The 27,832-nt window shown below is 37.0% G+C and overlaps 1 protein-coding gene across 1 annotated transcript in view; it reads left to right on the forward strand.

Annotated features, from left to right (window-relative positions):
- atrx (ATRX chromatin remodeler) overlaps window positions 1-27,832 on the forward strand; it is a 105,147-nt gene that overhangs the window by 27,687 nt on the left and 49,628 nt on the right. Inside the window, exons 10-21 of the mRNA XM_015351067.2 lie at window positions 2,735-2,801; window positions 13,766-13,899; window positions 15,325-15,492; window positions 17,696-17,792; window positions 19,162-19,264; window positions 19,809-20,033; window positions 20,610-20,751; window positions 22,129-22,238; window positions 23,652-23,798; window positions 24,976-25,153; window positions 26,086-26,223; window positions 26,910-27,085. Coding sequence (XP_015206553.2) covers window positions 2,735-2,801; window positions 13,766-13,899; window positions 15,325-15,492; window positions 17,696-17,792; window positions 19,162-19,264; window positions 19,809-20,033; window positions 20,610-20,751; window positions 22,129-22,238; window positions 23,652-23,798; window positions 24,976-25,153; window positions 26,086-26,223; window positions 26,910-27,085 — 1,685 coding nt within the window. The remainder of the gene's footprint in view (window positions 1-2,734; window positions 2,802-13,765; window positions 13,900-15,324; window positions 15,493-17,695; window positions 17,793-19,161; window positions 19,265-19,808; window positions 20,034-20,609; window positions 20,752-22,128; window positions 22,239-23,651; window positions 23,799-24,975; window positions 25,154-26,085; window positions 26,224-26,909; window positions 27,086-27,832) is intronic.

Genomic DNA, 27,832 nt, shown 5'->3' on the forward strand with positions numbered 1-27,832 from the left:
TTCCAGGAGGTCTCCATCCAGGTACTGATCAGGCTCACACCTGCTTAGTTTCAGTGGGTTGCCTGTTGTGAATTGCAGGGTGATATGGCTGCTGGCTGAAATGGTGGAAAAGCTTACTTTAGGCAGTGGTTCAGGACACAGATGAATAAAACGACTAGTATAGATTAGTATCTGTGGAAAGATGGGTGTGGGCTTAAACCACATGTCAGAAGCAGTGTAGATCTGCCTTTATGGCTCTTTTTAAATGCAAGAGGTCACTAAATATAAATATCGGTTACCTCTTCCCTCAATGTAATTAAACAGAACCATCAAAACAAACTTCATTTTTAGATTTAGGTATGCAAAGTCAAACGTTAGCTGACATGTACATCCGTTAATATTGATACTGTTTGTTATGCAGGCTGGGTTCCTGACACAACTTTATTTTATGGTCAGAATTCCCCACACTTTCATATTTTTAAGTCTACTCAAATATTCATGCAAACAAATCCAAGAACTAAAAAAAAATATTCACACATGAGCAGTGAACAAGCTCAGGTGTTAATGTTTTTAAAAATCAATACAGATGTAAAACACTAATAAATTTTCACTTCCAGTTGATTTGCTAGAAACACATTTGTGACTTGCTGGCCATGCAACATATGTGTATTGTATTCAGTATTGGAAATTTGACTTAGTAAGAACTCTGCTAATTTAATAACTTTTATGTATAAAATTAAATTATACCATGTGGCATGGAGGCATTGTTTCCTCAGCGCTGGGAGAGGTGGACTGCAAATATTTCATATAGATAAGGGAACGTGCTGAGCAGTGTTAATCACTAAAGTCATTGTCACACCAAATGAAGCAAGTTATCCACAAGGAGTGCAATATAAAAAAACATTCTCCAACCACAATGAGAAGCATTTAAAAGTAAAAGATACGAGAATGTGTAATTAGTGTTCATTTGCAATTGCTCAATATGTTTTATGCATGCTAATATATGCAAACGATGAAGAAAGATATTACTGAGGGGATGCATGCGGTATTCAAAAGATCTTCCTAACAAACATAAAGCGCACCTTAACTCTCTTGTTATCACTGATAGAAAGCAGATGTAATTAAATACAATCCTTAGCTTTGGAAATGCTGATATGCTTTCAAACCTGCAACCATGTTGTATCTCATGACTGTGGCACTCCTTGAAAAGTTACAAATATCATTTATTAGAGAGCAAGAAAGGTACAGAGCTGAGAGGACTGAGTTCACTGAAAAATACAACGATACAAACAAATGTGTATCAAAGGAAGAAATGTTCAGACATGTTAAGCAGTCTTTTATAGCACAACAGAATTTTGCTTGGGAAATTTGGGGTACAGTTTTTGGCCACAAATATTTGTACTTGTTTAATGATACATTTTTACACAGCAGACACATTTTTATAAGTGATATATTTCACTGTAAAGGTTTGCGGCTTAAAAAAATTGTTAAAAATGTTTTAATGATAAAATATTTACAATATTTTGTTATGCTCCGAAAAATGATTGTTCTCCTACACTTTCCCTCACTTCTATGCTTTATAGCTGTACCTTTTATAATAAGTGGTCCCTGTGTTAATTGTAATTTCCTTAAGACACACCTTATCTTAGGGGTACTGGGTGTTTAGACACCCTTTACCTACTCTTTGAGTAGGTGACTATAAAAGCTGAGCTACTCTTTGACAGACAGCCTTCTGAGAACACTTGTCTTGCTACATCAATTAAGAATTCATCACCTTGTGAATACTGCCTTACGTATGCTTGATAGACATGTCTTACAAAATAGTTTTTACACCTGTTTTTTTACACTTGATTTTTAAACACCTTTTGTGAGTAAGACGGTCCAGCTTTTAAGGCTAGCATAGGCAATAGACTTGCCCAGAATGCAGCAGATTCTCTTGTTCTGTACTTTTAAATTATTAGGCAGCATCAGTAGTAAAAAAGACAGATGACTATTGCTGGGAGACATTGAGTGCAGGTGGTTGTTTGATCTTAGGAACACTTTGAAAGTATTTCGGATTCATTGATGCATTTGATGAACTTTAACAATCAGTAAGGATAGTGGTTAGTAAAATAAATTGGTAGGAAATGCCAGTTGCTTTGTACACTGCGTTTGCAGATGTCAAGAAACCTTGCTGAATTCCTTGCGAGAGAATTAACCATTGAGTTCCATGTTGGTTTGAATGGAAATATTTTCCTACAATTCTAGCTTAATGCAGAGCTGCTGTTCTAAATTGGCAATAATCAATCTTGGTCATGGATTGCCACATTCTGGTATGTGTTTCAAGACATTTTTAAATCTTCCATGGTTGAAAATGGGTTATATTTAAAACAAAATGCTTTTATTAAGTGAGGAGGAGCACATTTTGGAAGATAATGTGACAGCTGTGTACTGGTGCAGATTATGGGCCTTGATCACTAAATGGATTATCACCATAGGTAAACTAAACTGCTTTGATCAGTTCATTTTTACTTATTGATTCATTGCATCGTATAAAAGCTAAACTTATATTCTTACAAATGGTCTATATAAACAGGGCATAAAACATTTGTTGCCAGAGCTTTGCGTCCCCCACAGGTAATTAAGATTGTGTCTCTACATCAGCAGAAAGTTTGGGGATCAGATAGCAGATGATCTTTACTGCTAGGCCACGGTGCTGTTTGTAAAGATTAATGTTGTAAAGACTAAAGTGACCAGCTTTTGTTCTCCGTTTTAGGGGATGAAGCAGAGGTCAAACATGGTCCTGCATCACCTGCCGACGACGACGACGATCCGGAGAATAGGTATGATTCCAAGAAAATGGACATAACGATTATAACACACCCTAGGCGTGGGGGCAAGGCAAAGCATCGGAACTTCAAGCGGGGTGCAAATACCGGGACCTCCTGCTTTGTCAAGACTCGGTCACAAACGACTTCCTGCTGCCTTAGCCAAGCAGCCACCAAACACAGACCTCTATTGCGGCAACGAAAACGTATGAGATAAACCTTTTTACACACCTTGCTTAGGGTGTGTTATAAATGTTATAGAAACGTTCTGTCATTTTGGATTGTTTACTGAGCAAACAAAACAGGACCATAATAGAAAATGCTTTAGTCCTGTGGTTTACTGTACAATTAACATATGCAACTGGTCATCCTTAAACTGAACATTTGGTGCCGGATGGCTGGGCCACACTAGGTACACTTTTAAACGTCTGTAGCTAGAAATGTTCTTCACACATTTAATTTTTTCAAAGTAAAAAAATGCTGTCACATTTTTGCACCAAACTGTGCTTTAAGGATGGCTGATTTGTACACCTGACAACATTAATGATCACTGGTTTCAGCTTAGAATTTAAGTGTTAAATAAAACCTTACTTGAAGTATTGTCCGTTAAGGGGATGGGTTGTGTTAAGTCTTTCATTCTTCTTTCCTAGTTCGGTATTATAAGTATCATTGAAACATTCGTTCTGAAATGCTTTTAGATTGCGATGTTTTGTGCCTGGCTTTTGTTAATGGAAAATGAAACTTTTCAGTAATATTTTTCTCTTATAAAGAAAGGCATGAACCAATGTGGTAGAATTCTCAAGTCATAATAAATCCCTGATGTTTGGGAATCCTGAAATACACCAAAAAGAATATTCAATGTTAATTTTACCATAGAAAAATGTATTTAGTCGCTTAAAATGTAGTCACATTTGTAAATAGTCTAAAATAATTTATTATTATAATCAAAAATACATTTTAATATAAAAGTTGGTTCACCACAGCTGGGCATTTCTTTATAAAAGCCTCTTGGTTTTAGAAATTATCGGCGAAATGGAAACACATCTATAGCCTACACTGCAAACATCCAGCTGCTACTGTTGCAGTTTAAATAGGTAATACTGTAATACTGAGGTCTGTTTATTTGTATGAAGAGAGGCCCTATGTCAAAGTATTTCTTAATTTCCTTATATGATGGAAACAAGTTCATGATAAATCTTTTTATAAAATAATTAGTACTAGAATGGAACCTATTTATACCTGAGGAAAAAGAGATTAATGTTTCTTTGGATCAATACCTGACTTGCATTTGTTATATAGAGTGCTGCACAGACTATTTTTTGATTGACAAATGTGAAGTGGTAGAATTCCTATTGGACTATGTGTATAAAAAGGGTGGTATCTGAGGCTTTTGAGTGACTTGATCCTGTTAGACTTGTTTGTCCAGAGGTTTCCTAAGGGGCGCTGGTGAGTTTATACTGAGCTTTCCTGGATTTGCTATGCAGCTTTGACCCCAGTGGCTTCCTGTGTATTAAGTGATGTTGCCATTTTCTTCTTAATGGCAGCATCAGGTGTCCTTCTGATGACATAGAATTTCTGCTGGTGCTGAGCTGTGGCCTGCTGGTGCACTTTCCACCATGTTTTCATTTTATCTTGTGCTGAGTGAAGGTTTTTTGTGATGACCCAAACCTATCAAAAGAAAATCTGGACTCACTGACAGGTTCGAGAGCACTGGAGTTCCCAGAGTTAGAAAGTAGTCCCAGAGAAGAGGATGGGGGTCCTGCAGCTTGAAAATAGCAGGGTGTCATCCAGGCTAGTTGAGTATTCCCAGTAACACTACAAGAAAAGGCCATGCCCTCAAGTGTAGAGGTATTTGGAAAAAGTAGCCCTTTGTGTGGTGCAGGAACTACAGCTATCATAAAGGAGGTTCCTCTCCTTCAGTTGCCTCTAGTATTGATTTTCTCTGTGGGTGCATAAAAGCAATCAAAGTGTCATTACCATTCAGTCCATCATGGACGTTTGGATCCTAGTAGCTAATTGGTCAGAGGGTCTCATCTGATAATTTTTTAAGAGAAGCCAGTGCATAGTTTTTACGGAATTGCTAGACAACTCATTCCAGATTCCCCAAACCCTTTGTGTAAAAAAAAAAAAAGTGCCTCCCTCAATTTAACATTAATCTCACATGTCTAAACACTTAAACATGCACATTCATGTATATACGTGTAACATATATGTATTATATGCTGTACTGGAAAGTCTACATGGGGAATTTAATAACTTTTATTTATAAAATTAAATGGTACCAGGTGGCATGGAGGTGCAGTGGTTAGCATTGCTACCTCTCAGAGCTGGGGCCCTACCTACCAGTACTGGGCTGCTATCTGTGTGGAATTGGTATGTTCTCCCTGTTAGTGTGGTTTCCTACAGGTGCTATATATGAATTTCTGTCTTCTGGAAAAGAAGTGTTACACGAACAAGAGTGTAGAAATCCAAGTGTAGAAAGGACGGTTAACTCCTGTTAACAGCAGCCCATGTTATATGTTTCACCCATGGCTATATATAAGACAGGCTTGCGAGAGTTCATGAAATGAGTCAGATTAACAGGAGAAGAGGCGGAAGATAAAAAAAAACTACAATACCCAAATGTGCTGTTTCCTCACTGCGAGTTCTCTACATGATGGTACATGAGATACATGTTGAGTCTACTGACTCTTGTATCAGCTATGGGCGATAACAGATTTTCAAGAAAATTAAGATGCACATTAGGACAAAATGGTCTGACTAGCCCATTTTGGCAAATCAGCAAAAGACTCCACACAACTAGCTGTCCATTGGACCATTTTATGCTTCAAAATTTCCAATACATCCTTTAGGTATATATACATGTGTGTGATTATATATTTACTTTGTTAATTTGATTTTATATATGCAATGTGGGTTTAGAAGGCTCTTCAGACTGTCTAGCATTGTGAAATGACCAGAGATAATTAATATTCACATTCCCATAATCTTCAGATATGTCATGTTTTATTTGTGCAGAAATGTGTATATATATATCCTATCTGAAACTAGGGGTGCCTTGATATTCTTCATCAAGAGCTCAAGATACAAAAGGGTTAAAAGTAGGGATCCTGTTTTGGAGTCTGTTGTTAAGTGCATCTTCTTGCATGACTGTCTCAAATAAACTTGTAGGACTAATCAATCATTTTTGATGTAAGCCAGCAGAGAACCTAAATTTACAAGACAAAATCCACCTAACTGGAACTCTCATGCCCAGCTTGACAGCATGCTACCAAAACTATTTTAGGTTGTTAGCTTTGAAGTCGCACTTTATTATAGTTATTAGGGATTCTCATTCCTAAGACATAACCAGTTTAACTTGATTTCGCATCCAGTCTGTGACTTCGAGTTAAACGGAAAGCTGCCTCAGTGGGTCGACTGTAGCCAAACAGATTCATGTGCAATCAAAGGAAAATGCCAAAGAGCTGGTGTTGATGCTCTATATACATGTACTTGAAAAAAATAAAACTATGATATTTACCTTGTCTAGTTTGTTATGGTTTCTGCTGCTCGATGATTAAAGAATGGTAGCCGATGCTACAGGATATAGTCCAGCTCTTTTCTTTTTTTTAGTTAGAACACTGTGAAATAGTTTTGTTTTCTGCATACTCTAGCACAAAAATAAGCACCGAACAGTGGGAGCCTGCACATTGTCACCAGTGTGTTCCCGAGTGCATTCAGATCCCGAACTACAGATCAGTCTACAAGTTGAGACAGATCCTAAATTCTTCATTAAACTAAAACAAAAACCCTGCTACAACTTATTTTGAAGAAGGTACTCTTTGAAGGTCCAGGATGATCCCAAATAGTAATAATAATAATTGCTTACACTTATATAGCGCTTTTCTGGACACTCAACTCAAAGCGCTTTACAGGTAATGGGGACTCCCCTCCACCACCAATGGGCAGCATCCACCTGGATGGTGCGACAGCAGCCATAGTGCGCCAGAACGCTCACCACACATCAGCTATTAGTGGGGAGGAGAGCAGAGAGTAATGAAGCCAATTCATAGAGGGGGAGAAGAATCAGTGGACATCTTGAGGCTGAGACTTGTCCTCTGCAGTTAACTGAGGTGTAAAGAATTAAAGCTTCTAAAGAATTAGAAGCTTCTGGATGTAGCTTAGTCAGTGCTCCCTGTGTGTAGGGGCAACCAAGCATCCACTGCTGAAAATGGTTTCACCTTCACTAACATAATCTCATTTAGAGCCTTTTAGGGTTCAATGTTGCTTATTCCTTTCTATTTGAAAGTAAAATTTTACTCATAAATTGGCTTCACTAACTTTACTTGGATTTACTACCTTTCGTGTGATCAGTATGAATATTTTTCTAATTTGAAAATGTATCCAACCATGTTAGGTGCTTATAATATTTGAAAAGAGAGTAAAAGGTAGTTTTCCTGCAGGATAAAACCTTGAGTCTCTATAGTGTTGAGAGTTGCAGCTTAATAGTGGAGATTGTTTTCTGAAACAAATCAGTTTGCTACATAAAAGCAGTAGATATATTAGAATTTACTTTATTTACTGATACAAATGTATCTGCTTTTATAAAAGCAACATAAAAAGTGGCGTAGAGGTAAGAGGAAAATTAAGACAGTGGTAGATTAATATTTGACCAAAGAATGAACAACCAACTCGCGAAAGTTGAGTGAAAATGACTTTGTCAAATTTTTATCTCAATTATCTTGAAGTGTGTCTTAGTTTTTATACTACATCAAATGTGTAAGCAAAGTATTAAATACTACTAAATATGACATGATGGTGTTTAAGAAACCTCTTCATGTCAACTACTACATGTGCGTGAATGTAGTATGCAATTTTTGTTAAATATTTTTGATTTTTTTAAGTAGCTGGGAAAAGGGATCAGAAAATCACAAATCAGAAACCACAAGATAAAAAAGGTTTTCTAAAACAAAATAGTAGAAGAATTCATACGAGTGTGGCATATTAATGAATTTGAGTAACACTCAAATGTCTAGACAGTTTTGAAATATTTTTTTCAAACAGCTGTAATTAGGAGTTTTATAACTGTGGCAGTAGGTGACTGTTACAGCATTGTATTCACATTGATACAGTAAAATTTCTCTTTCACGTTCTGAGGTCTTCCATCACTGAAGAGCTCAGGCCTCAGTCCCCATGACTGCCAGTGCCTAGAAGAAGCTACTGTGTGGTTATATGTTTAGGCCTGAATGCTGGAAGAAACGGCAAATAGGCAGATATTCACCACGGGGTGGCTTTGTGAGGTTTCTTTTATAAAAGATAAAAACAAGCTGCTATACTTCTCATGAGTGTGGAAGATCTTCATTTCAAACCTGCAAAAATCACTTGTATTACAGAAAAGTTGTCTGTGACAACAATAGCACAGTTTTCTCTAAACGGAGTTGATACAGGAGGTTGGTGAAAGCCCTGAAAATGTGCAATCACATGTTAAAAAGCAAATCAGTATGATTTAATAGTTTGACAATATTTTTTTTTAATGTGCCTGCTTTTTTTACCCTTAATTTGTATGCCTGGTATGTATGCTATCATTTTGTGTGTGATGTGTTAGGTGCATTGCAAGAGCTATACTTAATTTGAAGTATTGCAAAAAGGTCATCGTGATTTTTGTTTTCTGTAGTTTTTTCTTTATTTTTAACAATACGTCTTACGTCATCCTTTTAGGCATGCCTTTTTATTTATAGGACAATACGTTGCAGCTTGGTTCTTGGACTTTTCGTTTAAGATTTTTAAACATGTTTAATCAAAACAGACTTGAAATAGAACTCCTTCTGAGTACATGAGCCCTGCATCTCTGTGTTGTGTTATATATACATTTGAGGTTTACTTATTTTACTGAACACTCAAGATGAAATGTTTGTATCTGATGTTATGTTCTATTTAATGTTTTGTGTCACTCAAATACCATTATAGACAATTGTGATTTTTAGATATTGGGGGTTAATTGGGAGAAATGCAACCTTTGTACTGAAGCACAGCAGATTCAATTTGAATTTCTCAGCCTAGTCAGGTTTTGTATGGAATTGAAAATGGTCTATGACATCTTTTCAGTTAACACAAAGATTGTTTAAATTGGAGCAGTTTATATATTTTGTATTGTTTAACTGAAGCAGTGTTTGAGACTCTGTATCTTATGTAATATTATACCCTTTTATTTTTTTATTTCATTTAAAAGACATAAACATTTGCACACACGTCTGTCTCTTCAATGCAAATAGTTCAATTCATCATGATATTACCACATAGAGATAAGGTGATATATCTGCTATAAATGAAAATTCTCCACATGGAATTTCTAATTATACTAAAATCTATTGTATAAAATCTTACAACAATGAAGTGAAGGCAGTGTTTTTTGCATTGTGGTTTTGTAGTTCTCATATGAACAGTTAAGCAGGAAGTTAATTTGTTTCTTTAACGTGTTGATTTTTATATGTAGTGTTTACATGTTTTCTTGGCTGTGGTAGTGTCAGCATGAATTAAAGCAATTTGCATCGAAGAACTTCTGTTCACAGCTGTATTCAGCATTTCTTTTTTTTTAATTGTATCTGTGACAATGATAGGCATGCTTTTTAAATGAGTTACGAACAAAAAATGTTTATTCATATCTGTAAGAGCTTAATTGTGAAAAGACACCATTCATTGTAATAAATGAATACTATAAGTAGACTTTTTGTGTCACTTTTGTCTCACTTCTTTCTTAAAGATGCAGACATTTGTAACACTAGTATATAGTATGGTGCGGTGAAATTTCACAAGAAAACCAGTTCAGCTTCAGATCACTATAATCGAAACTGTTTAGACTTCAATAATCTGAAAATATTACATGTGCAGGTTTAAGCATTTAGTATGTGTAGTATAATTTTAATGTTTTGTAGCTTTAACAAGATTTGGGGAATTTAAATCCAACAAAATTGATTTTTCATCAATAATATGGAAACATAAAATTCCACTTTTGTTTTAAGAAGGAAGTTAAAATATTAGTCTTAAACTTTAGCAGCAAAAATGCTATGAGATAATTCCGTTTGTTTCCCATATCAGACTAACTGCAGCATCCTTTCATTTTGTTTTTTTCTTGTCATTAGCAACATGGCTGGTGCCTAGTATGTAGTTAGCATGGTTCAGCTCTGACCAGTCTGCTTATTTGTAAGTTGAACTGACTGTTTAAAAGAAAATCTGTCCTTTAAATGGCAAGTTTTGTTCAGAAATTAAAAATTTTCCAAAGCTTGTTCCTGAATTTTCACCAAGCCTAATCTCAAGAATCCCGGGAGCTCTGTTCTTTCGCCTTGGCTAAATTTCGCCCTGGCTTCTTCTTGAAATAACTTATCAAATTCCACTTTTGGTCCTATGTTTCCCTTGATCATCAAGTTTTTGCTTAAGACTTACATTTTCAGTACTGCTTGAGGATTTTGAAGACAAGAATCACATGAACCCTCTATTATCTCCTGGGTGCAGTCTGTGTTGTGGTGAGTTTTATGTTTTTAAAAGAGCAGTGAGATGAATCCACTAAATTACTACAGACACTGCACAAAAAACAACTAGATATTAGGTGAGCATAGGTGTTTTACTGTATGTATGGCAAAGTGTTACAAACCTATTAAATGTATTTTGTAAATATCTCACATAATGTTGTATAAAACCATAGGTTGAGGCTTGTTGAATAGCAGTGTCCTTAAGTGCCAAGCACCATCATTACCTTTTTCTTTTCATCTCGAGTGTTGGCAATCTCTATATTGTGACAGTCTCTTAAGCGTGATGGAAGCAAGTAAAGTTCATTGAGCAAAGCCTGTGGACTTTTCATCTATCAGATTTGAGCATAGGAGGAATTTAAAATGAAAGCATCTTGTGACATCTTTATATGCCAGTTCTGCTTTACTGTCCCTGCAAACAGACTGAGTGGCCATTTTTGAACTATTTGAAAATTCCATGGGTGGCACAATTTGCGCAGTAGTAAGCATTGCTGCCTCACTGTGCTGGGGCCCTGGGATCAATTCCAGGTGTTCTATCTGCATGGAGTTTGCATGTACATCTCGTGTTCATGTGGGTTTCCTCCCACAGTCCGTTGTCATACTGGTATGTTGAATGGCTTCCAGGGAAATAAATTGGCCCTGGTGTGAGTGTGTGTGTCCTGCGATGAGTCCAGAGTGCTTTGTTCCAGTTGCATGCCAGTATATGTTCCCACTTGATCCTGTATTGGATAAAGCAATTAGAAAATGGACAGATTAACATTTAGTGCCATCATAGGATGAATTGTGTTTGAAGTTTAAACAGGGATTCCTTTTCACCCATCAATTGTATTTCCTAGGCCCTGGAGAATATATGAATTAATCAACAGAGATAGTGCCTTTTAAACAAGCCCCTGCATATGACGCGCTGTGCAGATCCAGAATTTGAATTGTTTGACTAACTCAAAGCTGGCAACATTTCTAGCGGAGTTGTGTTTCTGAAGTTGCTAGAAAGGTCAATATAATATGATTAACGGGTGACATGTCGAGATCCACATGTTTCGCTTTTTATATCTTGTAGTCCTTAGTGATAGACCAGCTTCAGAAAACACATAGGTTCTTAAACAATGGAAGAGAGAAGCAAAAATACAATGGTAAGTGTTTGCCAGTTCTCTTTTGGTACATATTCACTTTTTTCTAAAAGCAGTCTTTTTTTAAACAAAGACAGTGATTTCCTTATTCCAGACTCTTATCAAGTTGGTCATAGCTTATTAATAGCTAGGAGGCCAAGCTTTGTATTATGGACTTCTCCTAGTAAGCAAAACATAGTTTTGTGAGTTAATGGTGCTGTGTGGTTTGTGCTGTTTTAAAGAGAAGTGGAGATTTATTTGACAAACTGTTGTCCTGTACTGTGAAGAGATAAACCCATTCCTCTGGGGAATTCAATGTAAAAGAAACAGCTAATGCGTTGCTTTAAATTATGTACAGATGTGTTTTGCAATCAGAACACCTAGAACTGCAGCACTTCATCTTATCAGATTTTTGTTGTCCATGATCCCACTTCGATCTGTTTCTTTGCAATAAGTGAGAAATAGAAGATTATTTGTTTTGTTTCTTTCACTAGCTTGGTCGAAGTGCTTCTTTTCAGTGATGTGTAGATCCCTGTCTGTTCCAGTCCACTGTAAATCATGTACTTATGGTGCATGTGAGAATTGGTGTTGGAGTCCCACAAACATTGGTGTCCAGTCTGGACGCACACTTGTTTTTTCTCATTTTTTAAAAATGTCTTAAGGTTGTTAGTGGCTATGCGTACAGCACTGATATTACAGAAACATGTTGCTTCTCTAAATGCTGGCACATATAAAGTCAGATTTGGTCCACTGTGCCATAGTGCACTTGACTGAACCAGTTATTTGCATATTTAGTTTTTGACAATCCCTTAATTCACCTGTGGTTATGACATCTGAACCTAGAGCAACAGGCCTGCCCAAAGAAGTAAAAGATGTTTCCACCTACCTGGGTTGTTCTGTCCTGATTTCCTATTACTGGCTTTCTGTTGCTTGTCAGTGCGATTCATCCTAGCCACAGTTTGAACTCAGATATGCTTTAATGACAATGGGTAGCAAGACTGGCCCATGCAGAAAAGCCTGGCTCTGACCTTGACCTGTTTTAGAAAGTGGGTGTAACAACCCTGAGCATTATGGAATAACAATGTATTAAACTCCTGTTGTACATAGTTCTGCTGCAATGTATGTGTGACCTACTGGTTGTAGTGTGTAGAATGATATTTTTAATACAAAAGAGCTTTTAGACTGCAGGAGGACCAGTTAACAAGGATTTTGGGGCATGACTTCTGAGTAGATTTATTTATAAGAGTAAATAATCCAAAAATGAAACACTTGATACAGGCATGGGTGAATCAGTAGTGAACATAAAATCCACAGTGTAGGAACACCAACTTTGAATTTAATTCAGGACTGAAGACATCAGAGGATTACTGCACTAGTAGATTTTAGTAATGGAAGAATACAGTAATATGGGGAAGCACTTTCCTGTGCACTTCTCAAAGGTTTTTATCCGTTTAATGTTAAAATGTTATGTTTAAAGTTAGGTTCAGCCTTTTTATCTGTTGATGATGGAAGGTAAATGAAACCTCTCAGAAGGACAAATGAACTATACGGAACAAAACCTGTCATAATTTTGTATCGGATATGTTGCTAAATGAGGATACAGTACGGTAGAATTAAAAGCCCATCACTGTGCTTTGAAAACTCTTGTTGCTTTTCTTATGGTATTTTCTAAGAAACCTTGAGTTCCTTTTGTAATTTGTATCATTTGAAAATGAATGGTTAGGTTTGAAACGACAACTGCTGACTAAGAAGCCCCCGTTTGTTTAGATTTATTTCTATGAGCTATGTTTTACTCAGTCAAATGTTTATTAGCTTAATCTATTTTCTGGGTCAAAATGCTTATGGTCAAAATATGGTTTTCTTTACCCCTCGTTATGTAAAATGACCTGCTTTTGCATTTAAATGTGCATTAAAATTACAGATTCTGATATGTGGAATTTTATTTCTGTATGTGTGTGAATCTGTATCTGAGCAATATAGAAATATAGGTTGTATATAATATATAGGCTGAAAGGGCTGTCAATGGTGACTTAGGATGCTGATTAACCTTAATTGTTATTTTATTTCTGGGTTATCAAATCAGTATAAGGAGCATTGTTCCCTTTGTTCAGTCTTCATCAGCCATAAAACCTTAAAGAAACAGTTACTGATGTTCATTCATCAGATGATTAGCTCAAATGTCCAGTTTTGTGAAACTATTTATAAGCTGTGCACCTCTCTACATGAATGTGTAACCAGTACATAATGAAATAAGATTTCTGTATAACTCTTAATTAGATTGGGTGGCTTCTGGAGAATCTGAACTGGCAGGCTGTTTTTGTTTTTCAAACACAACATTACAGACTTTTTTCTTTTTCCTCATTCATGAAAGAATCGCAAAGAAAATGCTATTGGCCCAAATTAAAGCCAATTACTCATCGGGAGACGACGGCTCTTCGGATGAGGAGGAATCGGAGAAAGATGGCAAGAAAACAACAGAGACCGTGGAAGAAAAGGAGGAGAATGGTAAGTTGTTGTTTCTGGGACGCAGATAGAGCAAAATGGTGTAACACTTACTCTAAGACAAATAAAAATCTCTTTGGGAATTGTGTTATAGCGGTTCAAGTCTCCCCCCCCCTCCCTTTTGAATATATGCCTTTGAACAACATATGAGAATTGTACTGTTCTCATAGCAGCACAGGGGCGATTGAATCTATTGTACACAGTACATCCTGAGTTGGCACTGTTGGCAGCCAGTTCATTATGGTATACTGTAGGCCTGTAGGTCATACAGCAGAGACAACTTAGGAACAGCAGACTTATCACAGATATGCCTGATATCAGTTAACAGATATCACTGAACCAGGGATTCTGTAGTGTGTAGCTGTGCTATTCCAAACTGAGGAAGATAGGCTAAAGCCCAGGTTCACACCAGCATTCTCTGGAACCGGGATCTACAGTACTTGACAATTTATTCCACATGAATGCTTGTTTTCCACAGGAACATCTTGGAGTTCTAATTTGCCTCTCTTCTGTATTTGTTTTGCTTTAAAGCCTCTTCCAGAATTTGTACTGGAATATGCAATTTGTTAGGTAAATGACACGCCCAGGAAACCTGGAACACTTCAAACTTATCAGCTCTGAAAAAGTTTTGGGATTTGGAGAAAACAATTTTCTGTCTTGGGAAAGACCGTGGCAAACTAAAGTGTACAGTTGTTTTGTTTTTGTTTTTGTAGACGATACAATCAATTGTCTATACATTAAATAAATAGGCCTTTTAAAACAAACTTCTCCAGAATCACAAAATGCGCATTCTAACCAGACAAATTCCCCCCCAAAATTTTTAGTTAACTATGAAAAGTAAAAATTAAAAAGACTTTCAAATTACAGCCAAAACTGTCTCTACTCGGATATCCACAATCACTTAAGTGGGTGAAACAAGTTCTATTTTGCTCCAAAGAAGGAAGACCGATGAAATGAGCTGAATTAAAACATTTTGTGTGTCAGACATTAGTTTACATGGTGAAGTTCACATCCTCATCAAAAGTGCCTTTCCTGTTACTTACAACATATTGGATATGAATCGGTATTCTTCAAAGTTTGTCAAACTTTGTCACTCAATATAAAAATCTTGAAATTCCCTTGAAGTTTGTTGCAAAGGATTTATTTTTATCTTCCTTGTCTTGGAAATTGTAACATAGGCGTTTCAGAAGTATTACAAAGACAAAAGTCAATCTCTCTGACTGTTACAGGTTGTCTTGGAACATTGCAAGACACTAGCCTACACAAAAGGAACCCTCCCATTTGCAGTACTGAAGTAGCCTGTGTTAATTTTTAGTTCATGTTCTGTTTTGATCTTGTGTTGTGCTCTTAAATTCCAAAGTACAGACAGAAGAAGACGGGAATTTTTATACCAGCATGTCTTTGAGTGTTATTTTATTTTGTCTGCAGAAGACGAGGCTTCTGAGTCAGGCTCGGAGTCGGACTTCGAGATGGCCAAAAAGACACGTTACCGCCATCGTCTGCTCCGGCACAAACTGTCCTTGAGCGAAGGAGAATCTGAGGAGGAGAAGTCCACCAAGGAGAAAAAGGATGTGAAGAGGAAAGCAAGAAGGAAAGGTGAGTGAGTTTGGTGTTCCTTGCAGACTCCTCACATTTCTTTTTTCAAATTAGTCAATCCCATTCACATATGATGGGCTTTTCTGTTTGATTTGGGAAGAAGGGACTCTTAAAGAAGTGTTTCTATAAAATAAAAAAATATAAAAGCAGTGGCATCTGTACTGTCAAGAAGTCAGGAAATAGAAGTGAAGTTTGTGAAGATATTTTTTTATGGTCTTTTCACAAAGCATACCATTTTTCTTTAACCTGATATTTATCATAATTGATATTTTGCCATTAATTTTCAAGTAAAAGCTTTTAGAATGTCTGCTTGAAATCCAATTAAATATAGCTCTTTAATTGTTCCAAATTAAAGAACAAATACAGTTGGAAATGTTATTTTGACCTCAGGACCACAATCTTTATCACCGAATATTCACCATTGTAAGCAGTCGATGAAGCAACTAGTTTATTGGTATGCAAATAGGAACAGCAGGAGGTATTTAGTACTAATTTTCAAAGTATTTATGCAAGCGGTGCAACTACGCTAGCTAATCAAAATCGCTAATGATCTGATTCAATAAAACAAGTTGCTGTTAATTCCTACACTTCTTCAGAGTGGCACGGAATCTCTACTTGTTTCTTCACGACTCACACCTTTCAACTTTTTCCTCTAATGATGGCTTGTTTGTAACTAGTTTAACAGTTTCGCACAAAACAGAGAAGGAAGACTGCTTGACAGATGTTTTGACAAAGCACAAGCTCCCCTGTAACACTGCAGAGCACAATTCTTTTTTGACCTTTCCTCCATGGATTGCCTGTTAAAATGCCTGTTCTGGTTTGGAGGCAACTGAGGCTTCTTCAGGTAAACCAGGTATTCTTTAAACCAACAGGGAGCTGTTTGGCAGGAAACTTACATTTCAGTGTCCTTACCATTTGTGTGAAGTCCTGCGTGCATGTGATGTAGATGTCTTGAGTGGCACTGTAGCTATAGGGAAACCAAATCTGGTTATGCTGGCGATTGGCTGTCTTTGTGTCTCTGTGTTGTGTAATTGTCCAGTAGCGCACTCATGGTGTGGAAATACAAGCTTTTGACCTTTATCATGTCTTTGGCATCTGGAAAGGTGGCCATGTTTATTTAGCATGTGATCCAACCTTTTTGTTCAGAGACGACGTTTCCAAGCATCTGTACTTTGTGGGTGAGAAGTATATTGTCAGGAGCCTTCCTGGATTAGTTCTTTCTAAACTATGACTTTTGTATTTTTCTCATTTTGCTTGTCTGTCAGATGGGGTTAATACAGAGCTATTGCATTGCAAGTGATGTTCACCTGTCTGAATCTTTAAATTTTAGATTTAATTGATTTATATTTTATATTTTTTAATTTATATTATAAATTTAATTAATTTAAAGAATCCATTATTTGCCTTATGGACCTCACTATGGATCATTGCATTTTTACACAAGTCTATTGCTTATGTGAGGTTTATGCTCAGAGTACTCACAGATTTCCAAATGTGATGATAAACCATTTCTGTTAAAGTCCATGTTTATACACGCATTTATGTATCTAGTGGGACACATTATTTAATAATATTTCTATTATCCGATAGAAATCTGCTTCTTTTCATGTTGAGAGCTTATCATCTACTCTTTAATTCTTTTTCTGGACTTGGGTTCAGGAAATAATCTCACACAAGTTGTAAAATACAGTACAATAAAAGCTAAACCGATTGTCTCCCTCTTGATTGTTGTGTACACTAATATACACTACAATCTGTAGTATATGTAAAATGTTATTACAGTTATGATTGACATTTTCTATGAAAGTCAGTGCATACCAGCCTGAAAAGTGAACTAGTCAGGAGAATGTTTTATATATACCTTGACAGCCTCCCAAACATAATCCCTCAAAAGGCATAAATAACTCAGGTGAGTACTATGATTTATGGAAATGGAGTATTTACATTTGCAGATAGACAGGTGCACTTTGAAAGGCCTTGTTTTGTTCCTTCCATTTTGCCAAACTTTTTTAGTCATTGTTAATGTGACTTTCATGTTCGGAATCGCAGCATTGACAGTTTTATGATTTTGTGCAGTCCTTCCACGGGTTGAAGGAAAAACACACCATGATCCATTCTTTCTTTTGGACTTGTGCATTCATTTGCTGAATTGTTGTTTTTGCGGTAAGCAGTAACCTCTTTGGTTGATTCTGTCCTTTGACAGTGAGCAGTGACGATTCTGCCGACTCTGATTTTGAAGAGTCTGGAGTGAGTGAGGATATCAGTGACTCTGAGGGAGATGATCATCGCCCTAGAACCAGGTAAGATTGTTTAGAATTTGTAGTGTAGAGGGATTAATAATTCAGAAGGTGTTTCATGCAGTTTACCATTCTGTCAGAAAAGCTTTGGTATATCCAGAGACTATGCTTATAACTGAAATTTTCCTTACTTCCAGTGAATTTGAACTTTATTGCCATATGTAACCGATACATGTATTGGTACAATGGAATTCTTACTTAGAGAAAGTCTCTCGATTGTTAAAACAAGTGTAAAACCACAAAGTGCAGACAGCGCATCAAGACAATGTACAAACAAACAGTAGTCAATGTATAAGCAAACAAGTAAACAGTAAATAGTTTGAATGTACTTCTGTATTTATTTTATATACTTTTAATACTTTCTGTATTTACTGTAATGTACTTCTGTATGTCTTTGGAAATGAGTTGTTAATGCTACTGATCCACTACAAAGTCAGAGGATTTCTTTTTTTTTTGGTAAACCTGATAAACTTTGGTAAACTTGCTTCTGGTATCTATGACCTTGTGACATTTTTATGCATGATTTAAATGCAGAAATCCTCAAAGTACTGTTAGAAGATATAAGACTAACGTCATGATCTGAAATCTCATTTTATATATTTTTTCTGCCTCTAGATGTCAGTAGTGTCTAATATTTTGCAGTTAACATTTATAAGTTTCATTGTAGTACCAGCAAAGATATAATTAACAAAATGTACTATTTTCAGATAAGGCAAGGCAGGTGGGTTAAATTTATTTTTATTCAATTTAAAATGAGAATTGTAATGACCATTTCAGTTGTCTCTGATGTGGTATTATGTTCAAGATAATTCATGAAGCGTATCCACTTCTACTCTTCTGTGACATGTTTTATAGAAATTAAAATCTAGCCCAAAATACCTCATATATTGTGTTAAATTAAACACTGAACAAATGGAATCAGTTAATTTAATGGTTATTTCAGTTAATTGTGAGCTCCTGAATGAAGGTAGAAGCCTTTTGAAAAACCTTTATTTAAAATTAGTATCTGATTATTCTGCTTGATGATGATAATTTTAGATTGTTGCCTTCGGTCATTCTTATAGCTTCAAAAGCTGACATAGTTTCAGTAGTTGACACATTTTCATATTGTCTGTAAATGAAAATGAGAATTGAGAAGTAGTTTGTAGAGCTCCTTTGTTAATCTTGTTACTGAGATGAATTTGACAGTAAAAGGGATCTTGTTGCTTGGGTGCATACAGGATTGAGATTGTGTTTTTTGTCCCAGAAAGTGGGAATTGTTTGAGGTTCAAAATATGTGAGGCCACCAAACAAAGATGTGCTCAAATAAGCATATGTGCAGAAGTCTTTCTCAGTTTTTGCTTCAAAAACATGTCATCTTGTACCACCCCAGATCTTCAAAGAAAGCCGGGTCTGAAGAGAATCAACGAAGCTACCAGCAGAAGAAAAAGCGACGACGCATTAAAGTACAGGAGGATTCTTCCAGCGAAGAAAAGGTGCTAGCAGGACTCAAAGCAGCACATTTTGAATTCAGTTTGGAATTTAGATCTTTCAAAACTACTGTGCCGATGTGTGTAAAAATGTTAAAGGGCGGTTTTACCTTGAGATCCTGTTTCCCAGTATTACCCAGCCAAGTCTAATAAATTCTCCTTTGTCCTTGTTAACTTTTTCATTATGTAAATTTCTGGTCATAATATCACTTTTTGCCTTTTTTTCTCTCCTTTTACAGCAACACGTCCTGTTACACTTAAAATATTCACAAGAGAGGAGACTGCTAAACTCTTGTTATTGCGAACAGAAATGACTCTCTTATACTTAGCACCCCCAAGTCTTTGTACAGAGCCACACCTTATGGACATTTTAGATTTGAAAAACAAGAGGTCTGTGTAGGTAAAGAGATTTGTGTGGTGAATGTCAAGTTAACCCTGTAGTGGGTTCACGGTTTATACCCCCCTAGTGGGCTGGCGCCCCACAGTGTTGTAGTTTTTCTAAATGCGTGTGGCGGTGTGGCAGCAGGCTGACAAGGATTTTTCTGTTCAGAGTGGCTCCGAAGAAGAGGAAGATGGTGATGGTGACGACGACGACGATGAAGAGGACGAGGGCAAGGAAGACGACTCCAAGTCCGCGGCGAAGGGCCGCAAGAAAATCCGCAAGATTATCAAAGATGACAACCTGAGGTCCGAGACGCAGAACGCCCTGAAAGAGGAGGAGGAGAGGCGAAAAAGAATTGCAGAGCGAGAGCAGCTGAGGGAGAAGCTGAGAGAGGTGAGCTGGGAAGCCAGTTGTGTCTTCTGCTGGTGGAGATCTGCTACAGAGCAATAAAGAATGAAAGCTATTGCCTATACTGTTAAATATTATATTTTCATTTGGACCTTTTCCCTTTTATATACATTCTTTTTGCTAGATTACATATGTGGAAATCCCTAATAAATCTACGCAATTTATATCTTTTTAAAGAAATAGTTATTTGCATGCTGAGGGATCTGAGTTCATACGCATCTAAAAGCCTTTAAAACCTGACCTAGTAACAGAAGTTGCATTATTGGAATGTTTAAAAACCACCATTTTAGAAGCCTTTGTTGTTGAAATGTCCTGTATTGTGTGGTGTTAGACATAGTTTGTGTGTGTGCAAGGTTTTATTTCAGAACAGATTCTCGTATGCGATAATTGACCAGACCTCATAAACATGCTCTTTGCAAAACAATAAAAAAAAAGAATGGGCTCTCCGTGTACTGAAGTGCACACAATGTTTTGTGTGTTTGTTAATGTTATTAATATGTTCCAGATGTGTGTTCGTCCAGTATCCTGTTGCTGAAAACTGCTGTGCTTAATGCTTGTCAGGTCATTGTTGTTGAAGAAGCCTCCCAAGTTACCTGTCCTATAACAACCAAGCTGGTGCTGGATGAAGATGAGGAAACTAAGGAGCCCTTGGTGCAAGTCCACAGGAATCTGGTCACCAAGCTAAAGCCTCACCAGGTCGATGGTAAGCTAGGGTTTGTTTTGGAACGCGTTCAGTGCCTTCATTGCGCTTGTCCGATAACAAATTTTAACCACAGAGAAGTGTGTTATAGTCGCAGGGTACAATGAATCTTTTGCTGAGATGGTTTTGGTGCTTAAACCATTGTTTTGCATTATTATTTTAATTCAATGAACCAACTTCTCACTTCTCCACCGGATCTGCTGAGTAGTGGGGCTGCTGGCACATAATGGCTGCCATGTGTCTCTCAGTTGGGTGCCATACTTCAGAGGTGGGAGACACGTGCTGCACAAATATAAAGAATGTTTGATACAGCATTAAGGTTTTGCACCCAAAACCCAACAGACCATAGCTAGCCTTCACACGGACCATGAAATCTGGTCTATTTTGTGTATTTGTACTGTACTCTAAAATGTGGTGACGTTATATGTGGTTACAGGTTCCAGATGTGATTGTTTCAGTTTGGGGAAAAAATGCTCGCTGTACACTAGATAGGATTTGGCACTTGCTCGTCGATTTCACTGATTGGTCTTCCAGTTTTCGTAATGTACGAATCTCAACTTTTAGCACAGTTGTACGCTTGAAAACTAAACTAAAGTGTTTTACAAAAAGCAAGTTTTACACAACCTGTACGTGTTCCGTTGGCTCAAACATGCTGCACAAAATATCAGCTTGACATGGGCACCCACTGAAGCTGAAAAAGGGTTGCTCATAGTGCATTCATATAATGAATATGGAAAAAATAAAAAAAGACTGAATTGTCTTTAAAAAGAGAGTTCCCATTGCACTGCATTAGGACTTGCAGGTTGCCAGTGTTTCTACTTCCATTGGAGAAACTGTAAGAAATATTTCAACAAAACCTAAACAAGTTCACTTACCATTAAACTCCAGCAAAACTTGACTCTGTGAATGACTCAATCTTGCAATGTTTTCCCTAGTTTTGGCAAGCTTTGTAGTCCAACTATTTCTGCTTAGAAATCTTTTGATCTACTGTTGCATGATTAATGGTAACCGAAACCAGACCATAACAACCTTCTCAGTCAACTGCAGTCACCTTCTTTTGTTAATTTCAGGACATCTCTTCCTATATTCTGCTTTTTTTATAACCGTGTGCTTGTTTTGTTACATCACCAGGAAATGTTCATTAAAGCTTGACAACTGAAATTCAAGATTTTCAAAAGATTATGATTGGAAATGTACAATTATTCTGAATTTGGCAGGGTCCTACTGTTCCAGCTTAGTTCATCAATTAGCTCTAGGTTCATTGGATAATGAAGATTTGTCATTTTCCTATTAAAGTTTTTTTAAAGCATTTCAGGTAATTTGAGGTTAATTATATTCTCCTTGAAAGATGATTTAAACATTTATATGTATATTTTACAGGAGTACAGTTTATGTGGGACTGTTGCTGTGAATCTGTAAAGAAAGCAAAAAATTCCTCAGGATCAGGCTGCATCCTTGCTCATTGCATGGGTCTTGGAAAGACATTGCAAGTAAGTGTATAAAAATGGACTGCTACGTTATTCAGAAAACCCAGAGGAAATAGTTTGTTCTAGTTTGTTCATCATAACTTGATTATGTATTGTTATTGAAACACATTTATGTATACACGTTTCTATATAAAATGTAGCAGTTTATATTATATTTTAACCTTATCCTACTAACTAATGGAGATTTGAGATGATCCAAATTGAGGATTTCCTATATCCTGCTCTCGATCTTCAGAAAAATGGGTTTGTATCCTTGTGTCCTCATGCCTTAGGATTATAATGGATGTATTCATGTAACACACATTCAGGATTTTATTTTTCCATGTGACGTTTCATGTTGAACAACATCTCTGATGCACTTTCCAAAATCTCCAAGCAGAAGGGAAACAGCTTTAAGCAGACAGTTGTATTGGCTGTTGTAATGTTTCTCTTGAGAGATGCATTCTGTAAAACATAGGGGAGCTAGGGCAGCATGATGAAGCAGTAATTAGCAGTTTGAGAAAAAATATCTTCTCGAGGGCACAACATATCTCTTGTAAAGGGTTTGAACGAGTCTTTTGAAATGTCCTTCGCTATGTAGTATGTAATGGTGTGTCCCTCTGTGTGAATCTTTTGCCTATTGAGTGGCATTAGTAAATGGTTGTGTTAGAGACCACTGTTTGGGGGGAATCACTTCGGCCATGAGCATGCTTGTCAGTCTTTTTTTTTTGGCCATGCACTCTTCGTATTCCACAACATGGTTGTGTTTCAAAGTGATGAAACAAGTTGCTCGTCTTACGTTTGGGCACAGAAACCTGTTTTTAATCAGAGTTTACATCTAACTTCTCTTTGTTCGGTGTCCTGTTTGCTGAAGCCAAAATATGACCAAACGATCGACACTGCATCTTTTTTAGATACCAGCTCGTCTTCATTTGTACTTGAGTCATCCCTGCCTGACTGGGGTTCAGCATAAACGCTCATGTTGTCTCACGCCTGGCATGCTTCTTTGTGTTTTGAATGAAGAAAGAAGGTTGGACAAGGCAGAAGCATGTGACTGGATATGACAATTGGGTGTTGTAGTTTTTTAAGGGGACCGCTCATGAAAGCACACATTGGGGAAAGCTTTTACCGAACATACGGACATAAGCAAAATGAGGTCGCTGAGAGATTGTTAATGTCGCTATCGATACATTTTCTATAAATCGCCCAGCCCCATAATGCACTATAACAGTTTACAAATCTGTAAAACTGTAAAAAATCTGGAGAACACTTTACAGTGATTGAATTGTACTCTAATTTAAAGTTGTGCACTGTTCTGGAAGCACCTGTTTGCAACTGTAAATGTGGGTTTTGCTGTGTAAGCATGCTGTCCCTGGTCTTGGGGGAGTGTCAGTGTGAGAGGATAGTGAGGTGACCTTTGTGTGTGCTGTGTTCCAGGTGGTGACATACCTGCACACCATGCTGCTCTGTGAAAAGCTGGACTTCAGCACCGCCCTGGTGGTGTGTCCCCTCAACACTGTCCTCAACTGGCTGAACGAATTTGCTAAATGGCAGGAGGGCTTGAAGGATGAAGAAAGTTTAGAGGTATTGCAAAAACAAAAACAACTAGAAAAAAGTCAATGTTCTTTTCCTGGGTGTCTAACAAGTGGAGGTTCTTCTCATTCTGGTGGCTTTTGTAAACTTGTAACAGGGTCTTATGAAATCCTATAACATTGTAACTTAACTAAAATAAGTATAATAGTCTTTTTAAGAGCTTATAAATCTATTTCTACAATCTCAATATAGGCCTTCATGAATGCTGGCAGGATTTGACCCATTTCACATTTACAGGTTATAGTCCATTACAGTTCCTAAAACAGGGTTCTGTATGAAGTATTTTAACTTATTTTAAGTGATTTATATTGATATTTAAAATAATGTAAATTTTATTACCTATGTCTGCTATCATTGTTTACAAGAACCTCCAAGACACAAATCTGAATTTAATTCCTTTATTTCCATGTATAAGTGGACATAATTCCTTTTTTGTGTAATAAACAGGTGACACAGAAGTGATCGTAAAAGTAAGGAAACGCAAAAGAGGTTTTTAATGGCAAGAATTCATAGTGATTCAAAACCTTTTCCTTTTTATTGCTGGTTATGTGAAAATCAGTTTCTGATGTCAGAACCATAATGTTTTTGTTAGCTTTGCATCATATAAAAAATCTGTAACATGTTGCAGAGCTTTCATAGGAAGGCTACAATTGAGTGGAGGCCTTTTGGCACACCTAGCTCTTTAAGAAGTTAGTAGTTATTTGAGCCAAAGATCACATCCATCTATTTCTTGAATGAAACCAGGATATCAGTTTTGACAATGTGGCTGGGTACCTTGTTTCACAATCCCTTATATTTTCTTACAGAATAGTTTTTTTTTATCATCACTACATACTCTAAACCTGTAAATTCACACTTTCAGGTTCTGAAATGAGAAGAGGAAGGTGACAAAAGTACACTAGTGTCACAGAAAAAACAGAAAGAAGCCCAAAACGATGACAATTGCATTACATGTTGGCCTGCTATTGTCAACTTTTGCTTGAAATATCTTGTTCTGAGCCGTGTGGTTTAGAAAATGAAGCTCCAGCTTTCTGCCATCTTGATTCTTTCCATGGCTTCTTTTTTAAAAACTCAAATTTAAGACCGATCTCCATGGCGGTGACATTCTAGAGTTCCCGTTTTGGCCGCCATGATGGATCTGCGTTGTGAAAGCTGTGCTGTGTTGCAGGTGAACGAGCTGGCTACAGTGAAGAGGCCGCAGGAGAGGGCTTACATGCTGCAGCGCTGGCAGGAGGATGGCGGGGTCATGATAATGGGCTATGAAATGTATCGCAACCTCACTCAGGGCAGGAACATTAAAAGCAAGAAGCTCAAAGAAAGTTTCCACAAGACTCTGGTTGACCCAGGTACATTTCACAGAGTACCCCTGAAGTTTGGGATTCCTCTGAGACAAGGGCTTGTAGAGGCGTTATAAAGCAATGCAGTTTTTCTTGGTATTTAAATCGCACGTGAAAGGACTGCGACAATCGTGATTGACTTGTCTTCAAACCAGTATATTAAAATGGTATAGCTAATTTTCTCTTTACCTTATTTTTTATTAGAACTATTTAAGTTGCTCAGTTGAACAAGTACAGATTTAACTGTTTTTGTTTTCATAGAAAAAGTCGAAATTCTGTGTGAGTTTTAAAAGCTGCTTAATTGCTAGAATTTGTAATTGAATTAAATCTTTTGCATGCCTCATTTGAATTATTATAATATTTTTTTGCTATCTGTGCTATCTTTTTTGTACAGAGTAAAAAGTTCAGTTGTACTTCTGCTGCTTTGAGAAATTTGTAACCTTGAAATTTGTAAAATAAGAGACTGAAAACTAAGATGGTTTTATTTTGACCAAAGTAAATAACTTATTTACCTGAACTCTTGAGGTCCTTAGTTCTATCTTCACAAGCAAAAATATGTATTTGAATCTTTTTTAAATCAAATTGCCATGGTTAATCAGCTTTCTCAAATGAAATATCAAAGCTGTTTGAAATTGATCAGAACAATTTGTTAAATTTGTTTGTTTAATTTGTTCAATGAATGTACCCTAGCCATAAGTAATCTCCAGGATCATTTTCAGTGGCAGACGTTGTAGAATAATATTACATGTAATGTAATATTATTACATGTACATGTACAGCTGACATTAGCACAGTTTCTCTCTTAAGTCTTATTTATACCAGTTGGGTTTCTGAATTTTTAAGAAGAATCCCATACATCTTTCTTGTCTCACTTGCATTAAATTAGCTAAAAGTGGAGATTTTATTAACTGGATTTTTTACTTCTTTTTTCTCTCTTTTAGGTCCAGACTTTGTAATTTGTGATGAGGGACATATCTTAAAAAATGAGTCCTCTGCAATATCAAAGGCCATGAATTCCATTAAAACGAGGCGGCGAGTTGTTTTGACAGGAACTCCACTGCAGAACAATCTGATTGAGTGTATGTACAGATGAAAATCACCTTGTTTTCTTTTCCAAAATAGCCACACAGACAGAAGTAAAATGATAAAAATCCCATTAAACTAACCCGGCAAATTCAAGAGTAAAACTAAATTAGCTATTGTGAATAAATAAGTGTTGAAGAGGGTTTTGAAAGTATTTGGGATTCAGAGTTTGAAATGGATTTGGGTAGAGAGCTCCACAGACATTGTGCTGCACAACAGAAGACTCTTTTGCCCATTGTTTGAAATTTGGTCTTCAGTGGCATAAGATGGCATGAATAAGATAACAGAGGTTAAACTTTGCACTGTAGTTGTACAGAACTAGAGCATTCAGTATCATACTGTATATGCAAATAGAACATTGTTATAGTCCATTTTAAATTTCACAAGGAGCAAGTGCAATTTAAGGAGGACAAGAGTTACATGCTGATGCACAGTATTTTTAAGTAACATGACGTGCAGAATTCAGTCATCTCTGGTGCCTGTTTTTTTATCTTGATCGCCTATTGAATAAGGCGTTAAATTAGTCTTTTTCAATTTGTTTACTTGATGTAACTAACTGGCCTCGAAAGTAAGGAAAAAGAGTTGACGTTCTCGGGTTCAGCCCAGTTACAATTATAAAGTCAAAATCTTGTTGTTTTTTTAATACACAGAAAATGTATTTACTCATTTCCTCATCTTTCAGACCATTGCATGGTAAACTTCATCAAAGAGAACCTTCTGGGATCAGTGAAGGAGTTCAGGAACCGCTTCATCAACCCCATCCAGAATGGCCAGTGTGCCGACTCCACGCTCAGTGATGTCAGGGTGATGAAGAAGCGAGCCCACATCCTGTATGAAATGCTGGCCGGTTGTGTTCAGGTGAGCGTGTGGGCCCTGTTTGCACTTTAGAACGGTTTGTCAGACCCTTCGGTTCCTTTTATAGATGGGAGGATTTCAAGTCTTTTGTTTTCCGTCAGCAAGCCCATAATGCAGACAGCAGATATTAGCCGCTGGTTGAAGTACTTGACGCAGCCCTCATGAGAGCGCTGTGAACATACAGGCACCTGGCCAGCTCCAGAAGTCACTGTTGCATAGCAGGCCAAGGAAACCGTGGCCGGCTCTTGAGGCTGCCAACTCTGGCGGTTCTTGGCCAGTTACAGGCTGCCCCGCGAGGAGTCATAGCTGGCGGAGAGCATAGCACAGATTAGAATCAGCAGTCTCTGCACAGAAAGGCTTGACCTGTGCTCAGAGCAGAGGCCTAAACCATTTACAGCTTTAATTTGTGTTTTGTTATGCCTTCCTTTGGTTTCCCAGTTTTTTTTTCCCTTTCTGAGGTTAGCTTTAAAAGACTTAGAAATCTGGAGATGTCTGCCTCAAGTGCGTTGCTCTGACATATGCTTGTCACATCATGACTGTAGTTCTCAAGCATCACATTCTCCGAGATGGTACGTTGTTGCATTGTTAGTGCCAGAGTGAAAAGAAGGCCTGTGAGCAGATAGCCTACCTTGCACCAGTTAAAAAGCCCAAGTTCGCCCAAGAATCCATTTTATTTTGCTAGAGTTGTAAGTGAGGATTGAATAATGGTTTTGTTTTATCTTTCATAAGCCAGGAAAATGGAAAATGAGT

The sequence above is a fragment of the Lepisosteus oculatus genome, chromosome 8 (assembly GCF_040954835.1).
Source record: "Lepisosteus oculatus isolate fLepOcu1 chromosome 8, fLepOcu1.hap2, whole genome shotgun sequence".
Taxonomy (NCBI): Eukaryota; Metazoa; Chordata; class Actinopteri; order Semionotiformes; family Lepisosteidae; genus Lepisosteus; species Lepisosteus oculatus.